The sequence below is a fragment of the Pipistrellus kuhlii genome, unplaced genomic scaffold (assembly GCF_014108245.1).
Source record: "Pipistrellus kuhlii isolate mPipKuh1 unplaced genomic scaffold, mPipKuh1.p scaffold_m20_p_14, whole genome shotgun sequence".
Lineage (NCBI taxonomy): Eukaryota > Metazoa > Chordata > Mammalia > Chiroptera > Vespertilionidae > Pipistrellus > Pipistrellus kuhlii.
In genome coordinates, this window is record NW_023425449.1 from 39,059,032 (window position 1) to 39,083,013 (window position 23,982).

Sequence of the window (23,982 nt, forward strand, 5' to 3'; positions counted from 1 at the left end):
AGGCCAAGAATTCTGCCAAAAAGAGGCACGGGGTAGCCTCTTACAACAAAGAGTCCTCTGGCCCCAAATGCCAATAGTGCCAAGATCTAAGGTGCTAAGGGTCAACATGCTAGTTTAAAGGGTGCTGAGAAGGCTGAGCTTCTCCTGGTAAATGGCACGTAGATGCCAACTAAAACAAGATCCCAGTCACAAGGAGCAAACGGTGGTGGTTACCTAAAACGGAAGGTCAGAAGTGGACCATGGTGTCTTTAATTTTTTTTTAAGCAGCCCAGATGACACATCTGAAAGACGAATACAGGGATGAGGTAATTAGGAGGAAGAACTGGAGTTAAAGTCAGCCCAAAGGGAGAAAGAAGCCTGTCACCAGCACCCTGCTTCTTTGTCCGCATCACAGTTGTTGGAGGCATCATAGCCTCCACCAGCAGCTCAGCCGACTCATTCTTAGGGGCCCTTTAGTGCTATGTTGGGCCAGAGAACTCAGAGTGCCTTCTAGAGGCAGACTAACATGCACTGTCTGGAAACAAGATTTTGTGTCCTGGTGAAAATGACGGTCTGCTCTGAGGTTGTCCACAGATTGTTTGGGGAGTAAGAGACTCCTGAAGAGTGTTAAACCTCCAGCTATCCAGTTACTGCTCTATTGCGTCAACCAAAGTGAACCTAGAGGATAGTGTGGTCATGGGGAGATGATGGCTATTTCTCAACCGTGAAAGAAACGATGCCTTCAAGAGTTATGAAAAATGAAGCACTTTTCTCACTAGGAAAGAATTATCCATTTCTTTCTTCTATTGCCAAAGGCTGTTTCCTTTGCCAATTTAATGAAGGTATGAACGCAGGATTCATTGCCTGCAGGGAAAAAAAAAAAAAAAAAAAAAAAAAAAAAAGACGCTAGTGTGCTCTGGGATCCTCAAGAGTCAATGATAAGTGGGTCAGATGGAATTGAAAAGAGAAAATATTGGGGGCTGAGCTGGGCCAGCACTGCACTGAATGGCGCTGTATAGTAGAGCATAATCAATGATATGAAAAAGTTAGGATTTGCTGAAAAGGAAACGAGGTAAAATAGCTAAATTTGCTTCAAGCAAATTTCTGTCTCTATCAAAATCAAAACAACGGATCTTATTTCCCCTGGGAAGGGAGTTTGAATGTGCATTGGATCCGAACCTGTTAATTATTTCTTTAATTTTGTTAAAACATTTTCATCTTCCTTTTCGTTCCAGTCAAAGAAGGTGTGCTGTAGTGGATGCCATCATTTGACTTCCGAGGGCCTCTTTGTTTCCTCTTACTCTCACGGTGGTGTTCTGAGGACTAACTTTCCGGAATAAAAGTTTTCCTGAGTAAGAGAGGTATGGCTGCCTGGTCTAGGCTGGTTCCTGCCTCCAGAGCCTCCCTCCTTTTCTTGGGAATGCGGACTTACGCCCCTTGTGTCACGTGGCTCCCAGGTGTTCCTATCCACCTTCACCTGGGCTTGCCTGGTGTTTACCTGCTGCAAGTCCCAAACTGCTCTCCCTTTCAGACAATATTTATGTTGGCTAAATATTGGCACAAGGAAGTCATAAACGTGGCATGTTCACAAACACCAAGGCAGGCTGCTGAGCAGATGTTCTCACATTCACAGGCTCATAGTTTTCATTTGCGGACACTCGCAGTGACACCTGCCTTTGTGGGCAGTGTGCTGGTCTGTCCTTGTGCGGGTGCCGGTGTGCTCCAGGGCAGTGTTTCCCAAACTCTGCTGCTCATTAACATCGCCTGGGGAGCAATTACCAATCCCCATGCCCAGGCCCCAATGCACTCAGACTCTCTGGGGGTGGGACTCGGACATCTGTGGTTTCTAGAACTCCCCAGTGTGCAGTTGGAGAACTTGTTCTCCAGTCCAGTGAAATCACTGGAGGATCTTGTTTAAAAATGTAGATGTTGACTCTGTAGGTCTGGGTGGGCCTGAGAGTCTACGTTTCTAATAAGCGCCCTGGCAAAAATGTGGTTGCTGCCACCCATCCAGAGACCACACTTTGAATAGCAAAACAAGACTGCGATCCTGTCCAGTGGGTCTTCGTCAGCCTTGCAAGTAATTTTTCCAGGAATCATTAGTCTTCTGAAGTTTGTGGGTTTTTTTCCATATATATCAATGGACCCCCCTCTATCTCACTCCCTCTTTATTACCCCACCAATTCCCTACAGCCATGCTCTATGGCAAAGTCATCTCACTTGATCTCAGTACTCGCTTTCCCTCTAGATTTTGATTGTCTTGAAAACAATGCACATAGTAGATTGGAGTGTCGTTTGGCTAAACCAAAGAATATTTTTCTGTTGTTCTTATTTTTCTGTCTATGCACAAAGTCATTGAGCACACCCTCTAGGCTCAGAAGACTCTTTGAACATTGTGTGATTTAGTAAATGATAATAACCCAGTATCTTATTACTGCTCCAAATATACAAATCACAAACATTAGGTCTTTAGTTTTTTTTTAGTATATGTGCTGCCGAAGCGAGCACTAGGTCTTTAGTTTTTTAAAAAAAATCATTACTGATGACAAAAGGATGGAGGTAAAGCAAAAAGAGTAGTTTTCAGTTTTCAGAATTGGCTAGTATTTCGTATTATAGTACCTTGGAAAATGTAATCATAGGCAAGACTGTTGGCTTTAGAGCAATGTTTGTCAAACAGTTTTCTGAAGAACCCTGGTCTGTGGTCATATTCTTGGGGATTCAAACCTCTCCTGGTAGGCTTCTTTAATAGCATAGTGAAAGCCAATAACTTAAAAACTAATATAAAACATATTATATCATCAGGATGGCCAATCATAACCAAGATTCATGATTTCATTTCCTGTATTTGTGTGTCTACTTATGATTGTATATTTGCCAAATAATCATACTTTAATTGTGCAGGATAAAGATAAAATAACAAAAAACAGAGGTAGGTTTAATATATGTAAGAAAAGGCCCAATTATATTGTATAGAGTTTTATAAACAAAAGTTTATCAGTAGTTTGGAAAGAGAAACGTGATAGGAGAACTAAGAAGTCACACAGCACATCATAGCAATTAGGACTGTTTTCACATTGAGCAAGACCATTAAATCTCAGCAAAATACCATCATCTATTACACAAAAACAAGCACATACATTTGCACACCACCAGCTTATGTTTTACTAATATTTTAATTTTTTAAAATTTGTTTTGGTTATATAGTTGCTTCAGAACTACAAGCATTGTGTTAAATTTATATTCAAATTACTTTTAAAAAAAATGTTCTTACTGAGTTCAGAAAAAAGAAGGAAGAGGGAGAGAGAGAGAGAGTAACATCAATGATGAGAATCATTCATCAGCTGCCTCCTGCATGCCCCCTCCTGAGGACCGAGCCTACAACCCAGGCCTGTACCCTGACCATGAATCAAATCGTGACCTTTTGATTCATAGGTCCATGCTCAACCACTGAGCCACGAGCCACACCAGCTAGGCTCAGGTAACTTTCTAATGCAAGTCATTTAAGTCATTCCTGATACAATGCTTTGTACTCTCAAAAAGCTTTGCATTACTTGTTTAGAAACATAGTCTTCAAACAGATTCATTCGTTGGGTGCCAGAAACCAATCATTGTCTCACCAATAGAAAGAGGCTGGTCAACCTTGAAGCTCTGAAAGGTCAGAGCCAACCACTCCCTATCTAATTGAGACAATGGTAACTGAGGCAACTTCCCCATCTTGAAATAATGTAAATCCTTACTGATATGATAATCTGCTTATTACTGCCTAAGGGCTATGGGTGTTTCCCAAAGCTGCTTAAGGGCAATGGGTATATCCCTTAGCCTCAATAAAAGGGATATCGTGTTTCCCAGAAAATAAGACATCCTCAGAAAATAAGACCTAGCACAACTTTGGGAGAAAAAATTAATATAAGACACTGTCTTATTTTCAGGGAAACATGGTAGCAAGGCCAGAGCCTAGTGGTAGTTTTCCCACTAGAGGTTAACTCCCTCCTGCCCCCCCCCCCCCCCCCCCATTTTCCCAAATTAACTCTTTTCCAGTATCCCTCTTCATTTTAGTGTGCGGCCTTCTCCAGAAATCGGACCCTGAGTGGGCCCTGAACCACACGGGTCGTGTTAAGGGATCCCACAGTTGGGCACACCTTAAATTCTGCTAGTATTTTCAGAAATGTCCTAGTGGCCATATTGTAGCCGTATGCTCTGCATTTTAAGGCACTGTTAAGGGGACACTGTTGGAAATGTAAGCTCAGTGCCTACCTAGATTATATTTTTTTAAAATACCTATATTTTATTGATTTTTTTACAGAGAGGAAGGGAGAGGGACAGAGAGCTAGAAACATCGATGAAAGAGAAACATCAACCAGCTGCCCCCTGTACCCACAACCAATGTACATGCCCCAGACCGGAATCGAACCTGGGACCCTTCGGTCTACAGATTGACGCTCTATTCACTGAGCCAAACCGGTTTCGGCCTAGATTACATTTTTAAACGTAGCTGAAAATATCGTAACAAACGTTTTCTGGGGGAAATGTTTCTCTGCTTGGAAGTAATGCCTGGTGATGACATTCCAGACTGCAGATGGCAGAGGGGCCGTTATGACAAGGGTTGGCGAGTGACACTGGGCTCCTAAGAAAGCCCAGTCACACCTGTGAATTGGAGGGGAAAGTGCTTACAGGCTGACGGGCCTCTGGCTGTCCACTCCCTGATTGGCGGCTGAGAGACTGCACGGTTGTCGAGGGTGGGGTGTCTCCTTGGGGCAACTGCTGACTGCCCTCTGAGAGGCAGTAAGACTGGCTCTGAGGATGCAAAAGAGAAATACATAAAGATGCTAGGCCACTCACAGAAGCCCGCTGCCACGTGGGGTTGACTTTCAAGGGACGAAATGCCAGAGGAGCGGAAGAGGTTTCGGTTTCTTTGAAAGATAGGCTGACTGGAAGGCTCGGAATCTTGGCAGGTATGTAACGTTATTTACAGGTGATTTAAAACATAATGCCTCTCTGAAGAAGAAACTTGTAGGTTTGCAACCATATGAGTGCATGTTTAATTTATAGCAAAGGAAAATAAAAAACCATACAAACCAAGTTAGAGTTTACAGAACATTTTGAATTTTATTCTCTTCGCTCCTAGTGCTCACACAATAAATCATTTTTTAAAATTTATTTTATTGATTATGGTCTCACATAATTGTCCTTATTCCCCCATTCCCATTCCAAACCCCTCCCTAGATATGTTCCCCCCAACCCCCGTTGTCCATGGCCACTGGCTAGGCCCATATGTATGCACACAAGTCCTTTGGTTGATCTCTTCCCTTTACCCCTGCCCTCCCCTGCTTTCCCTCTGAGGTTTGAGAGTCTGATCGCTGCTTACAATAAATCATTTTTGCTGTGGGAAGCCACGGGGTGTGCAACAAAACCTTATGAGAAGTCTTATTGTAATTTTACTATGACCTGCCTTGTGCATAGTTGGTTCCAAACAGTAGTATTTTAGTCAGTTGTTAGTTATCAGTAATTTAGACCCTTTTTTCACAGGAGCCCAGGTATTTCAGAGGAAAAGTAAAATATTGACTCCATTTCCTGTATATTTGCAAAATATCTGGATATTTGATGCTATTTAGAAATAATACTGGAATGTGACTGGTTTGGCTCAATGGATAGAGCGTCGGCTTGGGGACCGAAAGGTCCTGGGTTCGATTCCGGTCAAGGGCATGTACCTTGTTTTCGGGCATATCCCCAATAGGGGGTGTGCAAGAGGCAGCTGATTGATGACTCTCTCTCATCGATGTTTCTAGCTCTCTCTCTCTCCCTTCTTCTCTGTACAAAATCAATAAAAAAAGTATTAAAAAAAAAAGAAAGAAGTAATACTGGAATGTTATCAGCTTTCAATTCAAGTTGTATGGCCTTGTAGGAGTATCTTTACCTTGGTCTGTCTACTGATCTTTGCAAGAACCCTGTCTTCCCTGCAAAACTCTGATGATCAGTCTATGAGCTTTTGTGCATCTTTGCTACTAACAGCGCTAGTCATTCATTCCACAAGTATGTATTAACCACTTTACTCTCTGCAAGGCACCTCGTTTTAAACATTTCTCTAAAAGAATCTTCATCATCGTCTTAATCTCCCTCCTTTTAGAGATTTTTGACTAATGGGGGAAAAAACACATTCTAACTGCATTTTAAAAGTATGGTATGCTGTTGTGAAAAGCAGTAGTAAGGAGCATCACAATCATAAAGCATAAACGTATTAATTATTTCATAGCTTAAATTTCTTCACATGCTATATAACCAAAAGGAAAACCGTCTTCCATTCCCAAATGCAATAAATACTTACATGGCGATTGCCCATTTTCGTTTTTCTGAGATAGTTGTTCTGTGTTTTATTAAGAGATCAGCTCTCCTGAAGGCCAAGTTGATAATGGTTTTCCCAGGACATACTATCTCTTGAGTTTAATAAGTAACCTTTGGCACTGAATTTGAATACATTGTTGGGGATGGGTAGGGAGTGGCCATATCTACAAATGAGCTTAACCTGTACAAGCTGCCTTGGCAGGCCCTTTTTATAATGAAATATTTATTAGTAAATCAAGTGTAGGCTTTTTACGTTTTAATACTCTAATCACAACTAAAGGGCTAAACCTGTCTCACTTCTGGGTTATTGAAAGTGTGTGTTTGTGTGTGTGTGTGTTTTAATTTTGCATGTTCATTTAAAATTTCATACCTTATAATAATCAAAGCACTAACCAGACTGAAAAATCTTTCTATTTTACTAACATCACTTTTATTAGAACAGAAAATTGTTTTGAGGGCTACACTGAGTTATGCTAACAATATTATAATTTAGCTGGTTTTTAAGTTTAAAAAAGTAATATATGCATTTAGTAATCTTTTTCCCCTCATAATACGAAAAGTTATCATGAAAAATAACCTTCCTAACCTCTCCTCCCCTAGTGGTTTCTTATGAATACCTTCCAGAAATGTGTATGTGACTGTTTGTTTGTTTGTATGTTATCTCTGGACTGCTTTTTTCTCTCTCAACAAATGAGTTTGTACAATGCATTCTGGTCCATATCTTGTATGCTTCATTATATTAAACATATATATGTCATTGGCATATTTCCCCCAATGACCATATGGTAGCTTATTATGGGTATGAACCAAACTTTTTTTCATCAGTCCACTATTCAAGGTCATTTCCATTGTTTTGGTCTTCTGCATGAATCTTTACATCTGTGTCCATGTTTATCCGCAGAATAAAATCCTGGAATGCAATTGCTGGCCCAAGAGTAAGTGCATTTAAAATTCCAATAAATGTTGCCAAATTGTCCTTCACACATACATAAAAATGCTCAAAGACCAGCTAACCCGAGGAGGCTGACTTTCAAAAGACAAAATGTATGCCCTAATAATATGCCAATGCACATTTCTCACATATTGGCCAACACTAAAGATTATTAAGGTTTTTCATTTCTGCCTGTTTCAAAGATGAAATATGGTTACCTCACTTTTTAATGTACATTCCTTTCCTTTGATATTCTTAAAACCATATATCCCATTTTTTAAAAGCCATTTTGCATGAATTTTTCTCTGCTTATGTCTTTTGTTTTTATTTTGAGTTATTAGTGTTTTCATTATTTATATGCAACAATATGTGGTTTATAATAAGATTAGGGCTTTTGTCGAGTGTAACAATTATTTTGTTGTTTGTCTTTTGTCTCTGAGTACGTTTTGAGTGTGTTTGTGTGTGTGAAGAAAGTGTTAAATGTTTATGTATTTATATCAATCGTTCCTTCTTTGGCTTGCTTAGAAAAACATCTCTGCTTTAAGATGATTAAAACTTCTTGTACATTTTCTTCATGTTCTTTTAATGACATCATTTTTTAAGACTTACATCTTCGATCCATTTGGAACTGATTTTAATATAGAGTGAGGAAGGAACAGATCAGCTTTCATTTGGGTTATTCAATCGATCCTAGATAGTTAATAAATAATTCATCTTTCCTCTTCTGGCCTAAGATGCCATCTTTAGTTTATGCCAAAATTCCCATGTAACATCGTATTAAAATTCTGACAGGTTTATTAAATTCTGAGTGTATATATTCATCCTTTTGTTCCTTAACCTCTATCTGTGGAAAGCCTTTGGATGTACTGGTTGCTGGGCTACAATAATGAATAAGACGAATGTGAATTTTCTCTTCCCAGCACATACAGGCAAGTGGAGGAGCAATACAAGAAACACACCATTGCAGATTGTGGTATGGGCTATGGAAACAACAAATAGGATCCTGCGATAAAGGCTAGCACACGCATGTGGTGTGTGTGTATGTGTGTGTGTGCGCGTGAGTGCGCGCGCAATTTACTTTAAATAGAACATGTGTTCTTCCAGGAGCTAATGTTTAAGCTGTGGACCAAAGCATGAAAAGGAGTGCGTCAGTTGAAAGAGAAGGTGGTCCAGATCAAACCAAGTGTTTTTAGTTTGTGCTAAGGCCCAGCAATAGGAAAGAGCGTTGCAAATTAGAAGACACGAAAGATGGTCAAAGAGAATGGAGTCTGTTGTGTGCCAGGCAGGGCAAGAGGGTGAGTGCTGGAAAGACGCTAGTAAACAAGACAAAACTCCCCTCCAGGAACGGAGACAAGAGGACAGAAGTTACAACTAACGCATTGACCCTTTGGTATTACTTTGTCTTGAGTGTCTAATTTGTGCTCCGTCGATCATTGTCTCCTTTCCCCAGCCTCAGACTTCTCAGGGCCAAGTCCTCCCGGCCCCACCTCGTGAATCAACCTTTGCATCACTCGCCCTCCTAGAACCCTTGATCAGTGACGTCTCTCTCCCTCCCTTCCTGTCCCACCTCCCCCATTAAAGCTCAAAGTCCAGGAGGAACAGGGCGATGGGATGTGCAGTGTACAATGTGGAGATAAGTTCTGTTCCAGGATGCTGGGTTACTGAGCACAGGAAATGTGTAAAGAACAGACTGGTACAGTCCCTGGCTCCAGGGAAGTGAAAGACACAAAGCTTAGAGGCCCAGGAAGAAGCTGACACACTTTTTTATTTTTATTTTTCACCTCTTAGTCAGGTTTGCCCAGAGTCAAGTTTGGAACTGACTGAAACACACTTTTCCTAAGAGCACCCCCTCCCTTTCTCCTCCACAGCTGGATGAGAATGTAGTAAGGGGTCAGGGAAATTCCAAGCAACAGCAGGGGAAGAAGAAGGCCTCAGCAGTTTCTTGGAGGATGTCAGGGCTGGAGGCCCAGTGGGAAGGTGGAGAATGCCTGAAGGGGAAGGTGAGAGACACGACAGGGGCAGAGAAGGCACAGAAGGGTATTCAGATATATATATATATATATATATATATATATATATATATATATATATATATATATATATATAATTTTAAATGTTTAGCGATTCTACATTAACAGGTGCTGTGTCATATCTTTAATAGACTGGGCCCACTTAGTTCCACCTCTGGGGTCTTGGTGGCTCTCACAGTGGGGATGGCAGCCCAGGTTCTCAATTCCCCCTAACCTTGTGGTCTCCACAGCCGGTCACAGACCATCCTGCCAGAGTCCTTCCTTCCATTCCGCCTACCAAGATGAAATTTCTAACACTTCCTTAAAATGTTACTCACACATCTGTTAGGAGTTAAATTGTACTTCCCTGGCCCTTGCTCCCCAAGACACTTTGAGGTCATAACCCTCAGTACCCCTGAAGGTGACTCTATTTAGAAACAGGGTCTTTGCAGATATAATCATGTTAAGAAGAGGTCCTTAGGATGGGCCTGAACCCATTGTACCTGGTCTTTATTTATTTATTTTAAAAATCTCTCACCTGAGGATATTTTTTTCCATTGCTTTTGAGAGAATGGGGGTGGGGGAGCGAGAGAGAGCGAGAGCGAGAGCGAGAGCGAGAGAGAGAGAGAGAGAGAGAGAGAGAGACATCAATTGGCTGCCTCCTCCACACACCTCGACCAGGGCCAGAGACCAAACTTGCAACCCAGGTATGTGCCCTTGACCAGAGGTCAAACCCATGACCCTTTAGTGCTAGGACTGATGCTCAAGCACCAGCCAGTGCTAACTGGTGTCTATAAGAAGAGGAAATTGCCATGAAGACAAGCACATACAGGAGAAGGCCATGTCATGACAGAGGCAGAGACTGGGGTGATTTAGCTATAAGTCAAGGAAGACCAAGGACTGATGGCCACCACCAGACGCTTGGAAGAGCCAGGGGGCGGGGGGTGGGGATAGGGGTTCTCCTCTACAGGTTTCAAGGTGCCTTGCCTGCACTTTGATCTTGGACTTCTGGTCCCAGAACTGTGAGACAATACATTTCTGTTGCCTTAAACCACCCAATTTGTGACACTTGGTTACAGCAACCCGAAGACCCCCAAAGAGAAGAGTTCAATGGGCAGGAGAAGGCAGAGCAACTGGGTTTGGCTAAGAAGTCAGGGGTAGAGCCAGAGTGGGGAGCCATCCCCAGGGGGTGTGGGAGTCTGGGGATGTGGGGAGGTAGAGCACATGAAGGAGAATCAAAGACAAGGGATGGGCTCAGAGAGCCTATTTTGGGTGCAAAGAAGAAAGAGGCCATCAAAGGGGCTGGATGGCTCATGGGAGAAAGTGATAAAAACAGGATGAAACAAATGAAGAGTAGGAGGTAGCATGAGATGCAGTTGCCTCCTCCAGGTCAGCCCTCACCTGCTTCATTATTTTGTTGCTTAAGGGGTTACACTGAACATGCCACATACTTAATTACTAGTATTCCTGAGATTCCTTTCAGCTCTAAAATCTCCTAAGCACAAGACGTTTTTTCCACACTCTTTGCTCTTCTTTCACTAGAAATAGCTTTTATGACCCTGCTGATTTGAGGGAGTAAACTACAGGGAGGAATGTCAGATGAAATTCTTAATTTTTTGGAAAAATAATGGGTGCATTTAGTTTGGCTGCATTTTTGTATTTCAGGTATTTATAGGACAGATAATAAAACCCCTATGCCGAAACCAGTTTGGCTCAGTGGATAGAGCATTGGCCTGTGGACTGAAAGGTCCTGGGTTCGATTCTCGTCAAGGGCATGTACCTTGGTTGCGGGCGGGCACATCTCCAATAGGGAGTGTGCAAGAGGCAGCTGATCGATGATTCTCTCTCATTGATGTTTCTAACTTTCTATCCCTCTCTCTTCCTCTCTGTAAAAAATCAATAAAATATTTCAAAATAAAATAAAACCCCCAATGGGTAAAATCCTTCCCACCACCAGGAAATGAGAGTCCCTATTATTCTGGGCTTTTCCCCAAATTTGAGCCTCACCCCAAATCTCCTTAGGCCTAAAGGGATCATCATTTTTGTTTCCCTGTTTACATGTCCTTACCCCAAAATAGGACTTTCACAGCCTTGGGTGGCACTTGTCACATGGAGATAACAGCAACTGCCTTTCAACAGGTATTTGCTGAGTGAGTGGCTGAGAGCAATGAATTCTTTAGAAGGCTATCTCCCATTGGCCAGATTTTGTTATGAAGAACTCCAAGGGATATACGCATTTCTTGAGCACCAATTTAATTCATGCAAAAAGTTCTTAAAATGAATGAAGACTTTGGCAGGGAAACGTGTGTGTGTGTGTGTGTGTGTGTGTGTGTGTGTGTACACATAGGTTTTCCTCACTTTAAACCAATGCAGGTCAGGAAGACTGGACTAGTCACCTACACACCCCCAAGATGACCCTATAATCCTTAAATTGTTTCCTATTAGCATTCTTTCAAAGGAGATTGTTCCATTCATGCATTCTAATCTACTGCTTGCTTCATGAATGAAACAGATAATTTATTGAATGTCTGTTATGTGCCAGGTGCTCTGATAGACACTGGGAATCGGTGGTCACAGGACCAAGTCTGAGCCCTGTGGAGTTTACATTCTATTGGGGGAAATGTAAAGAAGTCAACAAAGACGCAAACTACATACTTACAGATTTTTGAACTGGGTGAGGCTGTGCATGGAGAGAAGAGAAAAGGAGAGGTCCCAGGTGTGCCTTAAGTGTGTTGGTGCTTACCTGCTGGACAGCGGGAGTGGAGGAGACACCACAGGAGGCAGAGAAGGAGCCATGTGTGACTCAGATGGAGGAAAATGGGAAGAAAGCAGTATCTAGAAAGGCAAGAGAGTGTTTCGAGGAGAGTCGTTAACTATGCCGAATGCAATCTATGAAGTGAGCAAAGTGTCTAAAATATGTTTTAGTTGTAAAAATAGACCTTACAGGATTTTAGGAATATACATGTCATGTGAATGAAGCAAACTTTTCTCAGATAGTTTTACTTTTTAATAATGAATTTTTTTATTTAGTTTAATTTTTCAAAATATGTTTTTATTCATTCCATAGAGAGGAAGGGAGAGGGAGAGAGAGATAAAAACATCCATGATGAGAGAGAATCATTGATTGGCTGCCTCCTGCATGTCCCTTAATGGGGATCAATCCCACAATCCCGGCATGTACCTTGACTGAGATTCGAACTGGTGACCTTTTGCTTCCTAGGTCAATGCTCAACCGCTAAGCTACACCCTGATGGGCTAATTTTTTAAAGTTAGAAAATTTGGTTTTGTTTTTACATAAAGAGATTTTTATTATAGTTGTAGACAGCTTGATTGGGATGAGGTAGAGCAGGTGGCTGCTCACAATGCCACTCCCAGGGCATACAGGTCTCTCTGGCCACCTCACTCACCAGGCGCTCTGCCCCTTTTTTATAACTCTGAAGAGCAGGGTTAGACAGTTCCTTGTAAAGTCTCTCCCATCTCAAGATTCCTTGGACAATTTTCCATACCCTTTTTTATTAAAATGTATTAACATCAATTAAAAAAAACATTTTTTGTTGTTGTTCCAAAAATTTGTGTAAGGTTAGCATTGCCAGTGTTAATGTGGAAATTTTTATTTTTTATTTTTATTTCTGCCTTTTCATTTCATGATTCTGGGCTAACTCATAGTGAGATGTGAGATCCCCATCTGCAGACTCCGATTGCATTTATGACATCTGAGAGCCTGTTCCACGTTAGAAATGTAATTTTACTTGACAAGGGCACACCACGGCTAAGATGCCTGAGATAAGGAGCGTTCTTGCCTTTTGAACTCCCCGTGTTTTGGCTCCGTATTGCTGGCGCACTCCAAGCCCTGAACTTGCTCTGCAGAGGTACATGTTGCAAGCTCTTTGTTCCGAGGCCCTTTGCTCTCCCGAGGACCAGCATGTGTGGGCTCCACTCAGGAGGCCTCTCAGCTTTATTTGACGATCCACACATGGCAAAGGTAGGTCCCAGAATGCTGCTCCATAAAATCTCTCCTCGGCCTGCATTTCAGATCTCACAAATATGCCTGAGCTATCTCTAAAGGCTGTAGAAAATTGTCATATAAATCCTACATAGTGATAACATATGAATCATTGTTAGAACAAGAAGCCGATGAATCACCTGCTGACCAATATTCCGTAGAAATGCCAAAAGGTAAAGTAATGAAGGTTACACATCGCTTTTTACCTGATAACTAAGATTTCCTAACCTTTCCCTATAGTCAGCACTACTTTTAGAGATAGGATTCTTAAAGTAACAGATATGATCAAGCATTACTCAGACCTTAATTAGTACCTTAAGTTCTTTTCCATAATTTATTTTGTCAATCCTCATTTTCATCCCAGTGAGGATTAAATGATTAGTGAGTGGATATTGGGGTGCTCACTAAGATGTTTAGTAGATAACTGAAAAAGCAAACACACAGACAAAAAGGAATTATGTGCTAAGTAGATGCACAAAATAAACAGCGATAAAAATTGCATATGGTACTTTTTCCACTGTAGCAAATATAAAAATCCCATGTAGATGGGAACTCATTTTCAATATAAAAATATTCATTTGTTATTGATTCAGTGTCGGGAAACCCTGTTGAGAGCAAGTGTTTAAAACAAATTAGTATAGTAAAGACCATTAAAAAGGAACATTTTTTAGTTGCCTGAAAAGAGATGCAAAAACCTTCTTGTAGTTCAGCTGGTGTGGTTCAGTGGTTGAACATCGATTTATGAAGTCACAGTTCAATTCCTGATCAGGGCTCATGCCCGTGTTTCAGGCTTGATCTCCAGTGAGGAGTGTGCAAGAAGCATTGATCAAAGATTCTCTCTCATCGTGGATGTTTCTGTCTCTCTCCCTTTCCCTTCCTCTCTGAAATCAATGAAAATATATTAAAAAAACAAACAAAAAAACCTTGTAGAATAATCAACTGCATTACATAGGCAATAGTAAAACTGCAGGTGCCTAATGATAGATACTATATTCACTGCAGAATTTTTATTCTGGGGGAATTTTGTCTAGAGCCACCACCGAAGGTAAGCTTGTCCTGCAGAACCCGAGAGGCCAGAGAGAGGTTGGAATGGAGAGGAAGGCCAGAGATCAGTGTGCCTTGGGTTGGTAAGTGTGCTAGTTATTCTATATGTCAACTTGACTGGGCTTAGGGATGCCCAGAAGCTGGTAAAACATGAGTTCTGGGTGTGTCAGTGAGGGTATTTCCAGAAAAGATTAGCATTTGATCCAGTAGGGATGGCTAAAGACAAGGTTTGCCCTCACGATGGGGGGTGGGAGGTTGTTTCCAGAAGAGATTAGCATTTAATCCAGTAGGCCTGAGTAAAGAGAAGGTTCGTCCTCATTCATGTGAGAGTCTAAACAGAACAAAGAGGTGAAGGAACGTCCACTTCCTCTCTCTCGTCTTGAGCTGGATGGCCATTTTCTCCTGCTCTTGGACATTGGAGTTCTGGTTCTCAGGCTTTTTAATTTGGACTGAATTACACTAACCAGCTTTTCTGGATCTCTGGCTTGCAGAGGGCAGATTGTGGGACATCTTGGCTTTCATAACTGTGTGGCCCAAGTCATATAATATAAATGTCTGCATGTATTAGTTATGTTTCTCTGGAGAACCCTGATGAACAACTAAAGATTTGTTAAAGCTGTGATATTGAGTTGAAAGATGGGCTTGATATTTCAAGGTTATTATTACCCACCTCTGTGCTTCATTCCACTTGCCAAGACTAGATGATTTCATAAAATCTGCTACACTCACTTACCCCCTTACTATGTGCTGAGCACTATGAAAATGCTAAAGATAAAAGTGACAAAGTCGGCCGAGACCGGTTTGGCTCAATGGATAGAGCGTTGGCTTGGGGACTGAAGGGTACCGGGTTCGATTCCGGTCAAAGGCGTGTACCTTGGTTGCGGGCATATCCACAGTGGGGGGTGTGCAAGAGGCAGCTGATCGATGCCTCTCTCTCATCGATGTTTCTAACTCTCTATCTCTCTCCCTTCCTCTCTGTACAAAATCAATAAAATATATTTAGAAAAAAAAGTGACAAAGTCGTTATTGCTGTCATTGATTGCATCATTATTGAGAAGACATGCATTCATCATCTCATTGTGGAAGCTGCCTATGGGCTGGGGAATCTATGCCTCAGGTTACCAATGGGAGGCTGGAGACGGGATGGAGCCAACAGACCGCTCACTCCTCTTACCCCACGTAACTGTTTTGAGTTAGTTTCATATTGCCTCTTGAGAGGTGTCACAGGACTAAGCAATGAACTGTGTTTTCTTGAGAAGCTGTGACCTGCTCAGAAACATAGTCTCTTTTATTTGCTCTTTATCCTTGCCTGATTCATGTTGTTTCTCCTCGCTCTTGCTGCCCTGGGGTTGTACCCCCTGATAAAATGTTAGCATGCAAGCTTTATCTATGTTTTCTAGAGAATTGGGGCTAGGAGATTATTTTTTAAAAATATTTGGAATATTATCCCGGAGTGCCATGGAGTACCTAAGGTAGATGAGTGGGAGAGGAATAAAAGGGAGAGGAAATCATGAAGGGCTTCTAGAAGAAGGCGACTCTTGAATATGGTTTAAAGGGAAAAGTAGTTGGGCAAAGTACAGTTGATGAAGGAAGATTAAACATGAGCAAAAGTACAGACCTGAAACTTATTCAGGGAATAGGCTTCTACATGGAAGGCAAGTGGAAAATGTGGAACTTCTAAAGTCTTAGTAATATTTCAGTTACTGACTTTTATTGCTACTTAATAATATTAAGTAATGTTATCTATATGTATAAAAGTCTTAAGTGACCAACCACACATCCGTCCAACCAACCAGCCAGTACTTAAAATGTGCATTGGCAATTTAAAAAAGAATGTTGACTCACACATGCATTATACATACAAAGCTCTTGTTGGTGCCAATTGCATGTGTGTGTTCCCATCTGCCATTGTTGATTGTAAATTTGGTTGACACTTCTATTATAGAGAAAGGGTGAATAGCAATATAAAAATATTTCTTCTAATTAATTTTCTTTCAATGTGCACAAATCCATGCTCCGGGCCACTAGTTTCTTTAATAACATTGACATTAAGTCACAATATTACTTAATAATATTAATATTATTACTAATAATATTATTACTTAATATTATTAGTTACTTAAATATTAGTAAGACAATTGCTTTAACTTTTCTCTCAATTGAACCTTCCACTGTGGAGCAGGTGAAAGGTGAGAGGATTTAGGAATACCCTGCTGTTTGCGTACAGGTGGCCTGAGGACTGAGTGCATGTGCCCATCAATGTTGCCCCACACGATGAGTTTCCATTTGTTAGTTTGAATTGGTTGCCCATCAATTTCACAAAAAGTTAGAATTCTTAGAAAACTTAGAAAAATTAGAACTTATGACCCCACATGAAAACACATGGGCACACTTAGATGAAGTCTGACATTCCCACAGTCACCACTACCCCCTGACCTGGATCACATTACTCATGTTCATGACTTGCCTACTCTCTCTAGCATTTGCGTTTGCAGTTCTGGGAATTTACTTGATATTGGGTAATCTGGGGCCAGTGAGAAAATCTCTGCCCCCTAGTCTCCCAAGGCATAGTCTCTGTGGCCATGGGAGCTCATCTTGTTGAGACTGAGATTATTGACACAGTGCCTGCTGCTTTTGGTGACCAGCTCCTGAGGCAGACTCAGGCACCAGCATGTCTGATTGGTGCTGAGGTCACATGCTCATGTCTTAACTGCAAAGGCAGCTGGGAAAGAGCAAACTTGACATATAGAGCTTCTTTGATTAGAGATGGACTCTGCCTCTCCAGCAGGATTAGTACAATGTTTAGATGTTGAATAGCCAAATGTATGACAGAAGGCTACCTAATTGTGGAGTCAGGAGTTTGGAGATGAATGCTTTTGGAGAACTCGTTTTTGTGGGGCACATGAGATGATATCAAAAACCTTGCATCATTTTACAAATATTAGAAAAATACAAATAAGGCATCAAATCTGTGAAGGACTCAAAAAGTTTCTAAAGAGTATGATAATTGCAAGAAAAATCTTGAGTAAGTAGTAGTTTAGATGATACTTGGAAATAAAATTATTATTCACATAACTGAACTTATGGGAATTGAAATAGACCAGTGGTCAGCAAACTCATTAGTCAACAGAGCCAAATATCAACAGTACAATGACTGAAATTTCTTTTGAGAGCCAAATTTTTTAAACTTCAACTTCTTCTAACGCCTCTTCTTTAAAATAGACTCGCCTAAGTCATGGTATTTTGTGGAAGAGCCACACTCAAGGGGCCAAAGAGCCGCATGTGAGCCACAGTTTGCCGACCACAGATCTAGACAAATGAAAATCATTAAATTTCTCTTTGTGACAAGTAATAATAATAACAATATGTTTACATTTATTTAATTCTATGGGCCAGGTAGACCCTATTCTAAGCACTTCACATTTGTTTGTTTGTTTAACCATCTCATCAACTTTATGGTCTAGTGACTATTATTTCCTCAATTCTATAGCTGGGGAGCCTAAGGCACAAAGTCGGTAAACAACCAGAGGTCCCTCAGGAAATTGTCACATGAGGAATTGAATTCAGGTCACTGCTCTCCATTTGACAACTTCAGAACTAGGGTGGGTGTGGATTTCTGGGCAGTGATTGTACAGAAAATCTTCAGAACTGATTTGGGATTTGGAGTCAGGAGTTTGGAGATGAATGCTTTTGGAGAACTCGTTTTTGTGTCAAAAGGCTTGTAGCTTAGAGGAGAGATCTCCACCTTGCTACTACGGACATGTTGGGCCAGGTAATTCTCTTTTTGATGGTGGGGGGGCTGTCTATGCATTTTAGGTAGCATAACTGGCCTCTATCCACGCAATGCTGGTCATAATTTCTCCAGTTGTGACAACCCCGAATGTCTCCAGACATTGCCAGTTGTTCCCTGGGGACAAAATTGCCCCCTGTTGAGAACTCCTGGTCTAGAGAATTCCGAAGTACCTCAGAATCCTCAGAGGAGCCCAGAAATATCGATAATGCCGGCCTAATGAAATGACATGACTAAGCAGCTCTGGTATGTCTTCCCGGCCATTCTTTCTCAGTATCATGTCATTATTTGCTAATAGCAGGTGTGTCTAGTTTCTCATTTCAGAAATAAACACACGGTACCAGCTTGTACCAGCTATTGGTTTTTAATGCGGTATGTGGTAAATCTTTAACTTTGTGGTTCATTATTATGAACAACCAGCTTCTCATTATTTTTCTAGAATCCAGTGGCTCTATACTTGGCAAGAAACTATAAGTGACCTCAGTCTCTTTAAATATTTAAGCCAGTCCACATTTTTTTCTTGAGTTGGTATTTAATCATATGAAGAATTTTTTTTTGGAGGGGGACGGTGCTCTATGTAAAATAAACTAGGTTCATTTTTTTTCCTGTATAAATATGTTTTTTGTTAGAATTTTAATTACAAAATCAATATTATGACCATAAAATATTAATATATCATAACATTTTAATGAACTATAAAAGGACACATCACCTCTCAGGTGGGGCGTTTGGTTATTAAATCAGACTTTAGCAAGAGCATTAGCTAATCCTTTTTACTTTTGTGTACCTTGGCCTCTGTGGCATCTCTCTACCATTCATTCTTTGCCAGTCAAAACGCCTTTCCCATCAAATCCCTTCAGACCTATCCAAGCGTTAAAGCCCAGCAAAACCCCACCTGCTCCATGCTTGTTTCTAGAATCCTTAATCAGAAGAGCCACTCTCTTCCACTGGACTCATACATCATCTTGTTGTACCCATCATCGTTGTTAATGTTTCATTGAATTAAGTACCCGGATTCCCAACCCAACTATACAGTAAATTATTGCTTTATTCATCTCTGAATCCCCCGATACTTGGCCTAGTATCTTGCACCTAGAAACCACTTAGCATATTTTTGCTGAAAGAATGTATCATTTTGTTAAATTAATCCTTCTCTAGAACCAGAAATCAATATTTTACAGTAAGACAAAATCAGTTGCATACTCTATTTCTGTTGTGGGGCTGCAGGAATCACATTGTGGAGGGATCTAGGTGGCAAGTCTTCTATCCTCTCCCTCTATTACAGAGGGAGAGATTTTCCTCTGGGACTCTCTTTAATGCAAAATGTTACCTGCTTTGTGCTCCTTTCACAATTGGGGGTTAATCACAATCTTTCGTGTCCATTTCATGGATGGAGTCCACAAGCAATATTTGCACCCTATACTCTTTGGAGCCCAGCTCAGGGTTATCTGCCTAAAAGAATCCCACAGGATCTTAAACTCGTCCAAGGATTCACACTTCCCTTTAGATACAGGCCCTTTGGTAAGTCACAGTTTGAGTCTTCTTGGTTATTCTTCTTTCTAAGTAGCCCCTGGAACCTGCCAGCCTTCCCCTCTTGACAGGCCCTGCTACCCAAGGTTTACTACCCAAGGATGGATGGTACTGTGTGGATCCTGATGCTCTCTTAGAAGGAACATAGGGTGGGACTATCCCTCCACTTCAGTATTGCCCCTTATCTCCAATGTGCAGAAAATAAGTCTTAGCTCAGATTACAGCTGACCGTTGTTTGGGGCTGAAAATGTTCACATGTAACTTGTATTTATACAGACAAAGAAAATTGTGGGACCTTATCCTCCTCACAGTCTCACCCTGCTGGGCTGTGTGTGTGAGTGTGTGTGTGTGTGTGTGTGTGTGTGTGAGTGTGTGTGTGTGTGTGTGTGTGTGAGAGAGAGAGAGAGAGAGAGAGAGTGTGTGTGTGTGTGTGTGAAGGGGAGGGAGTGGGAGGAGTGGAGCCTTAAATCCACCAATTAAGAAACTCTTCCTGTGTAAATACGGTCATCTCATCGGGTCAATCAATGGTTTCTATTCTGCAAATGTCCCACCTTAAAGATTCCAGTTTCCTCCCCTGTTTCTCCTTAAGATATGCCAATGGGAACAAAAATAATTCAGAAAACAAAGACTGGTTTTTAAATCTATGTTTTACTCAAACTAAAAATACCCTACTTTTTATTTCAAAAGGTGAACCTTTCTCTTCACCTTTCTTTTTAATAATTGTTATCTCCTCAAAGGCAAATGGATGGTGCTGTTTTTTATTTTTTCCTGTCTTCTGCTTTCCTGGGCCTACCTTTTACCAGGTGTACAATTTAGTTGGCTACACAATTCAGTTGGTTTCTGTATTCTTTGAAAGAAAAAGAGAAAAAGGAACAACAACAAAAATTACTATGCATTAAGGCTATACAAATTCTGAAAAGATATGGCTTCTAATGACATTTAACTTAATCTTCCCAAATTCTAAACAAAGGAGGGTTTTACATTTCTATAAAGCAAGGGAACAAATGCTTACACAGACCTGGGCCAAGAAAGAGCCCATTTACCCCTCCCCGGGATCAGCTGTAGTGTTGCCAAGGAAGTATCCTCTGTCTCACTCAGATGTCATTGATAGAGGTCACGACACAGTCCTACTAGGCCGGACTTTAATTCCGGATCACATTTACGCTGGTAGACAAACTCATATTTCTTGTTAGACCGTTAAGAGATTACGTGTTGCTAGCAGTGTAAAGTTTGAATGACATCATGCAGAAGGAAATAAAAAGATTTCATTTCAGCCAAGTTCTAAGCCGCTGTGACAATGCACCCAAATAAGCTAAAAAGATCTGAGATGGACCAATGCCATATGTGTAACACAAACTCAGATAATTTCCATATTAGTCCAATGGTGTGTAATTCTTTATTTATTTCATGGCTCTTCCAATGGTCATCAAGGGGTGGTGAAATTACTCCCTTAGTCTACATGAATGTTGAACGGATAGATGCCAGCTTAATTCTTGTATTAAAAAAAAGCCTAGAATGGGGGATTTATTTTTCATGTGCAAAAATGTATTATAGTTGTCTGCATAATTATCATTATAGAGTTAGGAAGAACATTAGAAGATATCTTTGTTCAAACCCCTCATTTTACAAATTCATTTCAACAAATGCTTATTGAGTACATAGCGCCAGAAGAAGCCTAGTAAGTGGTTGTCAACCCTTGTTGTGCCTTGAATTACCTAGGTATATTTAAAAAATATGCATACTATTCTGGACGGTTGCTCAGTGGTTAGAGCATCAGTCCATGATTGAAGGGTTCAGATAACAGTTCCCCATCAAGGGCATGTATCTGGGTTGCAGGCTTGGTCCAGGACGGGATGTGTGTGGGTGGCAGCTGATTGCTGTGTCACTCTCATATCGATGTTTCTCACCCCCCTCCCACCCCCAATCCCTTCCACTCTCTCTAAAAAACAAAAGTAAAAAAAAAAAAAAAAAAAAAAAAAAAAATGCATACCTGGATCCCACCTGAGGAATTCTGAAAAATTGCTCTGGTGTGAGGCCTGGATATTGGTAGTTTAAAAACTTCTTGAATGATTCTCATTCTTCTAAGACTACCTTCTCCCCCAATTAAAAACAAAACAAAAACACCTGACATTAACATTTTTATTGTATATTTTATCCACTTACTTAAATTAATAAAATAATGGAGAAAAAAATAGAGGAACTCTCCAGCTGCTTCCTTGCTTCTGTAGGTTTCCATAACCTCGTTCCTTTTACCTGTGTAGTCTACTCTCTTTTAAAATAAAAAATTGAATACCCCCTGTAGAATGCACAGATTCCATTCACTCAAAATGTGATTCTACTCCTCATCATGGATACTGTGAAAACATATTCAAGAATAAATCATGCTTTGTAGCTGACTGATTTGTCCCACCTACCTGAGCTACCAGAGGGAGGAAAAAAACACACAAAACTTCAGTTCTCAATGATGACCCTGAGTGAGATTGTATAAACCTCAGCTGGACCCCTGCCCAGCAGTCCTGAAGGCATCACTTTCAAGGAAGAACTGCCCGTATTTGGTGCTGTCAGATGTTAAAGACAAATTAAAGAAAGAATTTCAAGGACGTTAAGGCCCGAGAGAATGGTTTGGATAAAAGTCAATAGAAAGGGGGCTGGGGGGGGAGCGCGGAGATTGTTGGGGGCGGGGTATGGAGAGCTTGCCGTTTTAGGTCAAGAAATGTTGTGTGAGATCAGCCCCTCGTGGGCACCTTGAGTATTGCAGTGGTTCAGCATTTGAGTGGAGGTGATGCGGCTTGACCCTGGAGAGTTCATTTCTACTGCAGGCTACAAATGTTCTAAACACAGACTGACTTCAGATGGCGGGACTTTCACATTTTCCATATTATACATAAATATATAGTATTAATTTTTCACAGGCTCTATGGCAAGAGGATCTCTCTGCCTCTCTCTGAAACAGGCTTATAATTCTTTGTTGCTTCCTACCATTTGCAGAAAAGAAAAACCCCTGTAAACTCCTTTATGCAGGAAAAATGGTCCCGTGTGACCTTCCCCCTTCTCACCTCTCCATCCTCACCTCTTGATTCTTCAGGATTCCATTCACAGATTTAGGAGGAGGAGTTTTCCAGGTAGAGAAGTAGGGAAAGGCATTCAGAGAGGAGTTCTCTGTATGCAAAGACCCAAAGTGTGGCATGTTTAGGGAATTGCAAATGTGTTTTTGAAATGTATAGTGCAAGAGAGGATGGATGGCTGGGCACCTTAGTCTGGCCTTCATTTCCACGCTAAATGACAATTGATGGAACAGAGACAAGGGCACAGAAATATTTCTCTGCTCCAAAATAAACCCAGAGCAAGCGAGATGGTTTTCACAACAGACAGCGTCCATACAGAGGTGGTGCGAGTCAAGGAGAATGTGGACCCTGAGAAAATCCCTGTTCTGTCTTAGCCAGCGGCCCATTCTCAGCTCCTGTCTTCTGGGAAAGGGGTCTGATGCTGTGGGGTTTTCCACATTTTCAAGAGAATTCCCAAATCTGGATTTTTATGAGAATTCTACTCTCTCTGCCCCATCTATTCATTCACTGATTCATTCATTCACTCATTCATTCAATATTTACCTAGTGACTACTATGTCTTATTCTAAGCTTAAGGACACAGCAGAGAACAAAATAGACAAAACCCCTACCTCACGGCACTTCCAGTCTGACAGGGAGGATAAATAATTCTAAAAATGATGTAAATTATTAAACCCAATAAAATGGTAATACGTGCTATGAAGAAAAATTATGCAGGGCAAGCAGCTGAGGAGGACTGGAGCTGTGTTACACTTTTGAATAAAGTGGTCAGGGAAGAGAACTCAGAAGGTGACCTTTCAGAGCTCAGGTGTCATATAACTAGTTCACTCATTCAGTACACTCAGTGGCATTTATTTTGTGCAAGGAAAGAGTCTAAATCCTGGAGATAGACGGATGAACGAGACAGCCAAGGTCCTTCCTCCTCGGAGATTACATTCTTGCTGTGGAGACAGGCCACAGATAAGAAACCAAACAGGATAATGTCAGAAAGTGACTCCTTGCAGCAAAGGAAATAAACAAAGGTGAAATAAACAGAGGAGGAGGAGGAGTGGGGAGGTTGGACAAAGTAGTTGGAGAGGGCCCCGCTAAATGACAATTGGTGGAATAAAGGAGGCCCGCTATGCAAAGTTCTAAGGAAAAGCTTGCATTCAAGGTCAAAAGAACAGCATCCTGCCCAGTATGTAGGTCTCTGTTGGTTGAGTGCGGTCCATGCATCAAAAGGTCAGGACTCAAGCAGGAGGCAACCAATGGATGTTTTTCTCTCTCTGTCTCCCTCTCCCTTCCCCTCTGTC

The 23,982-nt window shown here is 41.2% G+C and overlaps 1 protein-coding gene across 3 annotated transcripts in view; it reads right to left on the reverse strand.

Moving 5' to 3' along the window:
* The window catches only part of ANXA13 (annexin A13), a 43,985-nt gene extending 37,552 nt beyond the window's left edge, over window positions 1-6,433 (reverse strand). For 2 of the 3 annotated variants that reach the window (XM_036437209.2, XM_036437208.2), the window contains exons 1-2: window positions 6,302-6,433; window positions 4,651-4,773 (exon numbers count right to left, since the gene is read on the reverse strand). In XM_036437209.2, coding sequence (XP_036293102.1) covers window positions 4,651-4,773; window positions 6,302-6,316 — 138 coding nt within the window. In that variant the 5' untranslated portion in view covers window positions 6,317-6,433. The remainder of the gene's footprint in view (window positions 1-4,650; window positions 4,774-6,301) is intronic. The other variant, XM_036437211.2, reaches the window with a different exon arrangement.
* Between the last annotated feature and the right edge of the window lie 17,549 nt (window positions 6,434-23,982).